The sequence below is a fragment of the Babylonia areolata genome, chromosome 25 (genome assembly GCF_041734735.1).
Source record: "Babylonia areolata isolate BAREFJ2019XMU chromosome 25, ASM4173473v1, whole genome shotgun sequence".
NCBI classification, from domain to species: domain Eukaryota; kingdom Metazoa; phylum Mollusca; class Gastropoda; order Neogastropoda; family Buccinidae; genus Babylonia; species Babylonia areolata.
In genome coordinates this window covers 12,671,350-12,683,849 of record NC_134900.1, presented here as the reverse complement: position 1 = coordinate 12,683,849, position 12,500 = coordinate 12,671,350, and the positions used below count along the sequence as shown (strand labels likewise).

General features: G+C 43.4%; 1 protein-coding gene across 2 annotated transcripts in view; it reads left to right on the top strand.

The window, feature by feature from the left end:
• Positions 1 to 12,500, top strand: part of LOC143299486 (protein ST7 homolog) — a 63,374-nt gene that overhangs the window by 8,539 nt on the left and 42,335 nt on the right. The window contains exon 1 of one of the 2 annotated variants that reach the window (XM_076612722.1): positions 4,226 to 5,826. The exons of the other annotated variant lie outside the window; for it this stretch is intronic. Within the exon in view, the coding sequence (XP_076468837.1) occupies positions 5,817 to 5,826 (10 nt within the window). The 5' untranslated portion in view covers positions 4,226 to 5,816. Of the gene's footprint in view, positions 1 to 4,225; positions 5,827 to 12,500 lie in introns of those variants that run through there. 2 annotated transcript variants of the gene reach the window in all.

Genomic DNA, 12,500 nt, shown 5'->3' with positions numbered 1-12,500 from the left:
TATAAGTCATGAATTCAGAAGGTGGACTTTTGACTGCGTTGTTGGAGAGAGAGAGAGAGAGAGAGTTAAATGAAGTAACAGTTTTGGAACTCCCATTTACTCTCGAAAACGGAGTATGGCTGCCTACATGGCGGGGTAAAAACGGTCATACACGTGAAAGCCCACTCGTGTACATGAGAGTGAACGTGGGAGTTGCAGCCCACGAACGAAGAAGAACTCCCAACTTAGTTTCTTTAATTTATTGTTTGCTCAAATGCGCCCCAACATTCTTATTATCACTCGCAAACGAATAGCTGAACAGCATTTTGGCTGTGCTTGGTTTAACTTATATTTGTGTATCTATCTATTTTTGACCGGTTGGCCAGTGAAAAAGAATGATTTCGTTGCGTCTTTTGATGATCTATCGACATCCTTGCGCCTCATGATGGTTTGCTGGTTTCAAAGTTATTATTTTTAGCTTATTATTTCAGTCCCTGACGCACCTTTCTCACCCCCTTTTCTTTTTGTAATTACTGATATCTAGGTAAACATCTCACGAAGTTACAACACTTGTCTTCAGTCAGACAGGGACTTCGGAATCCCGTTTTCATGAGCCCAGTTTTTCGTTTCCCGAGCAAGCGTGACGACATCCATCGTCATGTTACGTCCTGTTTCTTCACCAGAATCCAAATATTCGTCATGTAAACCCGTCCGTCACTCCAGCCGTCATCTGGATGTGTCCAGCGAAATGAAATGTTGAAACTCTCTCTGTCTCTCTCTCTTTCTCAGTAACTTATGTTGTTCATCTTTTTTCTTTTCTTTATTTTTTTTTTTTTCATTCTGGCGACATAATTTGAAATTTATTCATGTAATGTTATGCTTTTGTATTGAGTATTTATTTTCCCTTTCCAGGATGAAAACAAGCCATTTGTGCTTATTCCTTTTTTCCGTCAATAAAAAAAAAGGTTCGTTCGTCCGTTCTCTCTCTCGAAAACCCCCCCACCTTTCTCCATCCCTACCCCCTTTCTCTTTTTTCTTGTCTGTCCATTTTGTCACTCCGTTTCTTTTTGAAAAGGGCACCTTTCTCTCCTTGCAGGGAACTCCCTCCCTCTCCCTCATACTCTGTCAGTCTCTCTCTCTCTCTCTTTCACACACACACACACACACACACACTTACTCTGTATCTGTCTCTTGTCTCCGTCCCTGTTTGTCTGTCTATGTCTGTCTGTCTATCACGATCGTGGGCACATCTGGACTTGTGTGGCGAGTTCGGTTGATCGGTGGAATGAGATACTTTGTCGTGATCGTCGGCATGTCAACGTGACGAAAGCCCACGCTGCCATTGCAGCTTGTCTTCCGTTCTGCTGTCACGACTTTTCCCCCCACCCCGTCTGTCACTGACGTTCGAATAGCCCACGGTAGATCTTGGGCTGCTCATCTCGAGAGAGAGAGAGAAAGAGAGAAAAAAAAAAAAAAAAAAAAGAAGAAAAAAAAAAAAGGTGCAACCAGTTGTCTCCTACCTATTGTTGTTGTGCAGTTGTCTTCTTCTGAATTTAGTTCACGCAGAACAATTTCGGTGGAGGGGGAAAAAGCGGACAAAGCAACATGAAAAAAAGGAAGGGTAAGAGAGGGCATGAGTGAGGTTAGAGTGGGGTGGGGGGGGACTGAAGGATTAATCGGAGATGGATGGCGGAGGGGAGGGGAGAAAGGTAGTTATGGGCTGTGAGGGCATCGAAATTGAGAATTAACTACTGTTTCATTTGATTCAGTCACAGCAACCTGTTTTTCCCTCCTTTCTTTGATTGATGGGAACAATCAGACGCTCTCTCTCTCTCTCTCTCTCTCTCTCTCTCTCTCTCTCTCTCTCTCTCTCTCTCTCTCTCTCTGTGTGTGTGTGTGTGTGTGTGTGTGTGTGTGTGAATTACACTTTTTTCTTCCTTTTCCTGCTTCCACGTTTCAGCGTTTTTCATCAGGTCTTTGCCTGCAGTGTTACAACAATAACAACAACAGAAAGAGCTTATGCAGTGCTGCTTCCACTGATAGAGAAAGAGAGAGAAGAGAGAAGAGAGAGAGAGAGAGTGTGTGTAAATCATTTATTCAATAGGCCATAGCTCCTAATGAAGGGTGTCACGCGGACATATAAGCCGTACTGTTTCAGTAACGAAATGTTTAAGTTTCAAAGGTCACGACAAAGGAATTTGAGATTTGGATTATAATGTTAAGACATTACATTATCTCAGCCTGAATAGTGTTTTACATTATCAAGAAATTTGACAGAATCCAAACATCACTTTTTTCAAATTGTCAGTCGACATCTATCAGCATAAATTAAGGCACATTCTTGTCGGTGATATTTTGATGGAATAAACTAAATGTCTGATATTAAGAGTTGGACAACACAGACAATGCAGTCTATCTTCCTTGAACTATCTATTAGATGGACAAATTGAATTGTTATCAAGTTATCTTTTCTGTGATAATATACAGTTAGATCTGAAGCACAAAATCTAAATCTAGTCATCATATATTTCAAATGTTGATCCACATGAGTATGGTAGACACAATACAAAGCTTCACTGCATGGGTATTACAATCTATGTTAAATCGATGACTTATCTGGAAAAAAAAAGTTCGTGCCAACTACAGACATTGACCACACACACTCACACACACACACATCCCAAAAATCGACACAACCAGCACCTTGATATACGCATACATCACCAAAACGATATTCACACAGTAACGAGCTTCCGATGCCCAGTTCTTTTTTCTTTTTTTGAAGTACCAAATTCTTGTTATATTACACGGGATATACGATGCTACTTAAACTCTGTAACGATTTAACCAATAACGAACACGCTGATCAGCAGAGAGAGAGAGAGAATACGAATACGAATACGAATACGAATACGAAATTTTTATTCAGATTTAGGCCTAAGCCCCTTACTGAAGGGGTAAGTCACAATTATATCAATCACACAAACACTTTTCAAAAACACATTGTTTAACATTTACACTTCAGATGCTTGTTATGTTTGACAATCTATGTTGATATTATGATCTAAGTTATAGCAATACGCAAACGCTTTAAGGCATTGTAAATGTATAACGCCACATTGCACAATACAGTTTCATTTCTGGATGACATTAGCAAATTGAATCTAAAGCGGCATGGGTTATTATAAAACTTAGGCTGGATATGTTTCAACCTTAAGTCAAGTAAACAAGGACAACAAAACATAAAATGAATTTCATCTTCTTCTGATTGATGGCATAAACGACACAACACTTTCTCAGCTCTTTTTTCACTGTATCTTAAACGATGACAGGCAATATCTGATACACCAAGCCTAACTTTGGTCAAAGCACATTTCACATATCTATTCATTTTCATTTCAATGTATGGCTCCACATTATTTGTCAACTTAAACATCTTATATTCAGCAAATCTGTCACTACTCTGAATGTGGTTATGCCAGTCCTGCCATCTACAATCAACAATTCTTTGTTTGAAATATTTTATGAACCATGAAACATTTTCAACCCCCTGGTTATCCCAGACATAAGAAAATCCATAAGAGCACAAACATTTTCGAATACCTGTAACCCAAGTCTTTTTTCCGTTATTGTCTAAGTTATACAGCATCATGTAAGCCTTGTATGGTAATCTATAATTATTCATTCTAGTTATCTTTAGCCAGTATCTAATACACTTTACATAGAGAGAGAGAGAGAGAGAGAGAGCTATGTGGACGGTAAACTGAGAGAAGTCGAGGCAATTTCATACGAAGGTCGTTCAAACTGGTGACTCATCATATTTTTTTCTCTGCCATCTAACGATTAAACGTTAGTGCAGGAAAAAAAAAAAGAAAAAAAAAAGGAGATGGATTCAGTCCGTAAAAATTGCAAATTTTACTGTTTTCATTTAACATCCATGAAAACACACACACACACACACACACACACTCTCTCTCTCTCTTTCTCAGTCCCTGCATCTTTCTTTACAAGCATAAGCGACAGCGAGGCGCGAGTGTTGTCGTTCCAGCCGAAAGCGGCATCAGTGCAGAGACGCTGACGGCTTCGGGGGAAAAAAGAGTGAGGATGAGGAGAGCAGCAGCGAAGAGGATGTGCGCGTGTGTGCGTGTGCTTGTCTCGCGCCATTCGACGCCCTCCTCCTCCTCACAGTTCCAGCCCCTCCCTCTCCCCCACCATGTGTCTTTTCCCTTCTGCAGTAGTAGTTCTCCTCCGGCCACGCGCGTCTATTTTCAGCGGGTCGAGTATCGATTTTTGGGTTCTCTGATGAATACCAACTCGTGTTTCCTTTCAGGACGCCGCCGCAGCGCCCAACTCGCGCGGTCAGAAGCGGCGCGTTCTCTGCTTCTGTCGTCAGTAGTCTCTTGTCTGCCACCAACCTGCCGTGCGGTGTTGCCATGTCATGTCTGACGAATCCGTGGATGCCACGGGGGGTCGTTTCCGAACGCCGATGAAGCTCTGTTGAAGGTGCTGGACTTGGAATCGCGGTGACATCTGGGAGCTAGGGTGGATCAGTGAAGTGATGGACTTGTGACCAGATCGTCGGCATGTCTGACTGACTGAGCAGGCGAAAGCCCACGCTGCTGCCATATGAGCTCGTCTTCCGCTGTGCTGTCACGAGTCTCCCCCAGTCTGTCAACTTTGGCCAAGGTTCAGCAGCGTTGAGTAGATGCGAACTGCTTGCATCACGCTGCGGGTTTGAGGGAAAGACGCCCCCGTGTATCGAGCCGTTTCGGGGAGGCCTGTTATAACGAGAGCATCGCTTTCAAATCGAAGAAACTGGAATTTGGATACTTTCCACGCAGTCTGTGAGCAGCTGTCCTCCGACCTTGATTCCGAGACTGATCCTTTGACGTCATTAATCGTGTGACGGAATGTATTGACATGCGTATGACTTTATGTTGCTCCTTTTAGGGTCCACTTTACATTTCTTCTCCTAGTTCTGTCTGGTCTTGTTTCAGTGGGAAAAGCCTCGAGAAAGTCACTACTTTCCGCTTGTGTTTCACTTGTTTTCCTCTGCCGTCAAAGTGGACTGTTCACAAATACAATTTGTTACGCATTTGATTTCTCGGTATTTTTTTGCAGTCTGCATTAAGGGCCCAGTGAGAATTATTTGGCAACAACGGTCTTGACCGTGAAAGCTGTAGTGCACGGATTCGAACCGGTCTCTTGCAAAGCGTAAACTGAAGAGATTGTTTACGTTTGCGCCAGCTGTGTCTGTTTTGTCAGCCAGCAGTATGTGTGAAGGCAGGCAAGTTTCGCTGGCATGGTCACCACCTGATTTCACTCGCTGAGGGTTACGTGGGTTGACAGCTTGAATGCAGCGTACGCCAGCTGGTCGTTTTGTCAGGTTTTATTTCATGTCACCTTTATTTCGAACTGACAACAGTGTTTTGTTCTGTGTTGTTCAGAAACGTGTCCTTGCTTGAAACGCAACACACAGCTTTGTGTAATGATGTTTTAAGATAGAGCTTAAACCTTGCTTCTGTAAGATCAAAGTGTACATTTAGAAACCTATTTTTTGAAGATCCCGACAAAGTTCCCTTCAATTTTACAGCGACATACGAGCATTGAAATATATGTTGAAGCAGCATCCTTAAGTTGACACTTCGGTGGAGTGTGGTGAGACAGGAAGGAGATAGAGAGAAAACAAAAACAAAAACAAACCTGCTTGGAATAACTGGGTTTCCAGACCAACAGTTTGGAACATCGATTTAAAAACGCTGTGGTGTGTCGAGTGAACAGTACAGTCTTCAGAGGAGTCGAACTCAAAAGAGGCACCAAGGTACATCACCAGCACAATGATTGATTGTAAGTACCAAGAATCTCTGCCTGTTGCACTTTGTTATCAGCGCTCGGCTCTCAGGTCTCCTCTCTCCCCCAACCCCACCCCTCAAGTCCCCGTCACCCCGAATTCCATCTTTCCTCATCTTCCCCACCATTCAGTACAGCTGCAGACCTATAGGGAATTTGAAAGTTCGAAGTGAAGCTCGACTCTTTATCAATGCACTGACAAATTAATGTCATAGACAAAAATCATAGCTTGAAAGAAAAGAATTCCGGAGCACGATATAACCTGTGAGCTTGTTGTCGCTGTGCTGTTTATTTGTACATGAATAGTATGTTTTTTTAAGATGAAGAAACGAACAAAAAAAATCATGAACTATATTTAAAAAAAAAAAAAAAAAAAAAGGGGGGGGGGGGGGGGAGAAATAAATATCAACAATGTCAACAACAACAACAAACCCCCCCAAAATGGGAAAACATTTTTGAATTCTTGTAGCCGCCGTGGCTCAGTGATTGGTAAGTGCCAGCAACTGACGGCTGAGCGGTTAGGGGTTTAAACCTTTTCAGAAGTTAAAAAAAGAAGAAGAAGAAAAAAAAGCAAAAAAAAAGCGTGACATTTCGATCCTGGTCGGTTCGCACCCACAGCGGAATGTAATAAGGGTTTGAAAGAAGTACAAAGCAAGAACCATTAATGTTAGCCTTTCGTCGGAGAAGACCACTGTGTTTACGGGTCAGAAACTACTACCCGGTACACATGACACGAAGATGAGTTTCTCTCTGCCTGTCCGTCTGTCTGTCGGTCAATGCCTCATTCTCTCTTTCTCTCACCTCTCCGCACCCCCCTCCCCCCGCCCCCCCCCCATCCCCGCCCTCCCTTCATACCCAACCCCATAACACACCTGCACACACATAGAAAAGCACGTACGAGTACGCAAATACGCATACACTCGCACGCACGCACGCACGCACGCACGCTCGCTCGCACGCACAGATACAAACACACTTACGAGCAAGCAAACACGCATGCACACGCATGCACGCACGCACACACGCACACACACACACACAGAGAGGCGCGAGGCCGCACTCAAGCACCAAAGAGAGAGAGAGAGAGAGAGGGGGGGGGGGGAGAAGGAGAACAGAAGTTGGCAGTGCAAGGGTTGCGCATGGCGCATGCCAGCATTAATAATAATGATATTAGTAAAAGAAAGAAAGAAGAAGAAAAAAAAACCAAAACCAAAAAACCGTCAACATGCTATTCTCATCCATCATCCTCCCCTCTTCCTCCCTCCCCCCTGCACCTTCTTCTCCCCACCCACCCCCCTCCACACGCACCTCACACAACTCTGTTCCTGTCCCCCCTCTCCCCTCCTCTACCCTTCCACTTGTGCCTGCTGACGGACATGAATGACTCTGTTGGAAAGGAAGGAAGATGTTAACAAACGACACACATAAACCAGAATAACTGTGTGCCACCTCTCAGGAACTTTGACTTTCGAAGAAGACCTTAATGCAAGGAGGACAGGCTAAAAAAAAAAAAACACCCGTGTTAACCCCCATCCGATCCTCACATACGCACGCGTGTGTATGTGTGTGTGTGTGTGTGTGTGTGTGTGTCTAGTCATCCATCCATCTATCTATCTATCTATCTGTCTATCCATCTATCTATCTCTGTGTGTCTGACATCTATCTTTAAAGCGAGAGGGCTCCCCTGGTGGCGAGATGCTGCTGTTTACTATTGTGATTAATAATAACAATAATAATGTACATGTCTAGGTCAGTGTCTGTGCAAACATTATAAACACACACAGGCTCACACAGACACAGACACACACACACACACACACACACACACACACACACACAGACGCGCGCGCGCGTATTTATAATTTACGTTTTTGCAATGCAATATTGATCCGCTGCATTCTGAGACCAGTTTGTAGTTCAACTGGAGAATGTTTTTTTGGTTTTGTTTGTTTGTTTTTGTTTGTTTTTTGTCGTTGCTTTCAATCGTTCGTTAGGTACGATTTGTCGGCTGTTCTTTATACCATGCAATAACTGAAACAAACAATAATAACTGAATTTTAGAAATCAACAAACAAAGAACCAGACAAAACAAACATCCAGCAAACAAACGTGTGATGTTGAGAATATATAATTATTATTAATATTATTATCGCCTGTTTTGTTTCTGTCAACCAGCTGGCACAGCATGCACAGTCATTCAGGTCATATTTAATGTAGTGGGACACACAGCACGCTTGTTTTAAGCTCGTCACTGTGCCTGTGTGAGTGTGTGACTCATGCAGTGTGCTTGGCTGTTGCTGTGGTGTGGTGGTTAGTTTATTCATATCACGGTGGGCCTGAGAAAATCTCTCCACCCCACTGGCACCCCCCCCCACCCCACGCCTACCCCCCCCCCCCCCCCCCCAGCTTCCCATCCGTTGTTGTCTTGAGTGACAAGTTGAGGGGGTGGTGGTGGTGGGGGGAGGGGGGGGGGGAGGGGAGGCGCATGCGTGAAATTGGAAGTCATCGATTTGTGTTCAGTTGCCCGACGGATCAATTAAATGGTGTGAACCCTGACAGTGGTGATCAATCCAATGAGCAGTCAATAATTTTTTGGGGTGGTTGCATTAAAAAAAAAAACATGGCTGATCAGTTGACTGACTGACAGGGCTGGCTGCGTGTTGAACAAGTTGTGTGTGTGTGTGTGTGTGTGTGTGTATGTGAATATACAAAATGCTTCTGAAACTTTATATCATCCGCCCTCTGAAAAGTTACATCCCTCTTCTCTCTCGCTGTCTCTCTCTCTCTCTCTCTCTCTCTCTCGCTCGCTCTCTATCTCACTCTCTCTCCGTCTCGTGTTAAAAATTCCCTCCCACTTTTCCTTCGGCCGATTATTAGACTGAATAATCTGATGACCGACGCGTAAATCTTACAAAAAATGTCGTGCTGGGAACACTTAAACGGAGAAAAAACAAACAAAAAAGGATTTGAAATGTCTTCATATTTTCCTTGAGGAGTGTGAATGTAGTAAAACGGGAGGGTGGTGGTGGGTGGGTGGTTTGGGGAGTTTATGCGAGGTGCAGAAGAACCTTGTCATTTTGACATGTGAACTCGTCACACAGCATGACATAAATATGAATTGGGTTCCCAGTTTTGTCGGCCTGGAAAACATGTATTATTCTTTCTTTTTTTTCAGAAAAGAGGAAGAAATCGAGCTGGAAACGCTATTAAAACTTGGGCGATAACTTGCGCTGCTGTGAAAGCTTGAAAAGAAGCGCGAAGAGTTGAAGTGACTCGAATCTGAAGTTTCTTTGTTGTCTGTGTCGTCATTTTGTTGTTGTTCTTGTGATGTCTTGCTCTGCCTGTAGATATAAAGACCCCATTAATTTATCTGTTTATCAATTTATTTATTTATTTAAATGTAATAACATGTATCCGCTAAACCTTTTCAGCGTTGAGAGAGAGAGAGGGAGGGGGAGAGAGGAGGCTGTCTGCCTGTCGGGCCTTTTATCTGACTGTCTGTAGTCAGGCTAGATATTCCATGGCTGTTAAAACGTTACATAATGATTGCATTGGCATCCATCCCCAGCCAGTCTGTATACCGCTAGATGTGTTGGGGATATTATATTAGTACTCCTTCGACATTGTACGTCACGGGTGAGAACACACCCGTGCTTGTCACTTACGTGATCTGCAGATCTCCCTCGTTAAATTAACGTTACATCACTGTCCGCCACAGTGTACGTCTGCGTCAGTAAAGGACCTAGTCGTGTGCCTTCTTCCACAACTCTTCCTCAGTATAGTAACCCCCCCCCCCCAACCCCCCTCCCCCCCCAAAAAAAAAGAATGTCCGGACTTCTGTAATTGCGAAAAAGCTATGCATGAGATTCACGTTTAAAGAGTTACTGCCCTTGACTGTCAGCCTCAACACACACGTGTACCATGTTTGGCGTTGCAAAACCATATTTTCCGACGTTACATTTTTCTGCATTTGGGATATTTGAAATGACAATGTTCGTAGAATGCAATACACTTAGATTTATTTTTAATCGAATTTTTTTTTTCTTCTAGGTTTGGCCAATTATGGTCAAAATACGATCAGACTATGTCAGTTTTTCAGCCAAGCGCTCCATACACCTCTTATGTTTGGCCTTGCAAAGCCCCATATTTTCCGACGTTCCAGCTTTCTATATTTTGGGTATGTGAAAGGACAATGTTTGTAGAGTGCAGTACACTTGGAATTATTTTTAATCGATTTTTGTTTCTCTAGGCTTAGCCATTTATGGTCAAAATCTGATCAGACTACCCTGTTGTCTCTCACCTTCCTGGCCTTTACCTTCCCAACTGACACCGTTTTCACAAAGAACTAGTTATTGTCGTATCATTCAACACGTACGTCTCTCTCTCTCTCCCATTCTCTCTCTCTTCCTCTCTCTCTCCCTCTTCCTCCCTCCCTCCTTCTCTCTCTCTCTCTCTCGCTCTCTCTCTCGCACACGCACCTGCACATCATTCACTTCACCTGTATTGGAATGGTGTGAAAAGCTGCCACATTTTGCACGTATTCTGTATGACATTTTAAGCAACTCCAGCCGGGGGCTACGGTTTAAACGGGCTTTGTATCAATCAAAATTGATGTCGGGAAACGCTGATTAGCCGAAATGGAAAAAACAGAAAAAAGAAGAAAAAAGAGAAAGTCATTGGAACTGGAAAAATGCCTTGATCGGACCATGATATCCATATTACTGTTGAACTTAAGGCATACACATTCAGCTAAACATAACAGCTATTAAAAAAAAATATATATAATAATGTGGTTTCTTGTGTTATACATCTTTTGGACCGATCGTTTGTATCAAATGCAGTCGAAAATAACATTTTCATGTCAAAATTTCATTGTGACTGTCTGTGAATTGTTATTTTGTTCGATCTTGAACACAGTTGAAGACATGTATTATGTGTGTAGAAGCAAGTAATCTCTCATACAAGGATAGAACCCTGACTTCTTTCTTTCTTTTTCTTTTTTTCTTTTTTTTTTTTATACGAGCCCAGAAAAGTTTTTACATTTTTGACCAAATAAAGCGTATGACTTTTTAAACAGCCAAAAGGAAAAAAAAATTAAAAAAAAAGAAAGAAAAAAAGTCGACGATTGAGTGAATAATAACAATACATTTCTGCACACAAGATATCAGAATGTGTGAGTTCTTCGGAAACACAATCCAAATCAGTGCAGTTGCAAACCTAGAAGGGGAGGAACAATACGTAAAACGAAAGCTAACCAGAGAAACCGTGCCGAGTTGGAAAAAAAGAAGAAGAAGTAAATGGATGAATTAAAAATGTGTGTGTGTGTGTGTGTGTGCGCGCGGCGCATATATATTATATATATATATATATATATATATATATATAAAATTATGTATTCCCTCGTGACCACGACCACGAAGGTGAATGATATTTGCACACACATGGGGACGTAAAGCAGCAAACGTTCACTTCCATTCCCTGGACAGACACTTCCCCCCTTTCCCCGAGGTGTTGTTGCTGGCTTGGAATCGTTTTCACACCACTGGATGCTGTCACCCACGGACTGTATAAATAATTCATTATTGTTTTTATTTCGTATGAATAAGTCCCGCCGTACCTGTCACCCCATCACACACAGACACACACAGACACACAGACACACACACACACACACACACACACACACACTAACGGGACTGTGCAACTTCAGGAATCGATGATGGATGATTATCATGGCCCTATGTGCTTTTTTTTTTTTTTCGGTGCCTGAACTTATGGTGAACTTCCTGGATCGGGCAGGGAAAAAAGCATAACCCCCCCCCCCCCCCTCCTCCAAAACTTCAGACTATATCATGTGTGTGGAAGGCGAGTTGAGGGGCGAGGAGGAGGGGGTGGGAAGTTTTGCTGGAATATGATTGGTTGAGTTGCGGCGTGCACCACTGAGATATATGTTTACATCACTCTATAATATATATTCCTATGGCGTGCACTTCGTGGAGGAATGGGTGGTGGGTAAAGAAAAGTGTGTGTTGGTGTTGATGCTGGGTGAGGAGTAGGGGAAAAAGAGGTGGTACAGTATGTCGTCAGCATTACATGGTGATGAAGTGCAGCCGCCAGGAGTGCATGCGTGAGAGTTCATCATCATCGTCATCATCAGCCTGGGCTCCTGCTCTTTTGAAGAACAGAACACAGGGGTTGCTGAGTCTTGATCACTGGTGTTACAGTAAGCGTCGCTGAGTGCTTGTGGATAGGAGTGCAACGTAGCTTGCTGTGTGTGTGTGTGTGTGTCCCTCTTTATATATTTTCTTCTTCTTTTTTCCCCATTTTTTGTACACATACTGCACCCTTCTTTATTAGAGAATGGCCTGACTTGAATTTCCTTCCTTCCTTATGCCCATCGCTCCCGGTGGAGCATAGGCCATCGACGAGATCACGCCATCGCACTCTGTTCTGGGCTGTTCTGGCCATTCCAGACCAGTTGGTCCCTTGCTGCTTCAGCTCTGCCTCGGTGTCTCGCCTCCCAGCTGTTGCGAGGCCGGCCTCTCTTTCTCTTTCCCTGCGGGTTCCAGGTCAGGGCTTGGCGTGTGATGCTGGACGCTGGCTTCCTGAGGGTGTGTCCGATCCAGCCCCACTTCCTCTGCAGTATCTGCTTGGCCACTGGTTGAATTTAT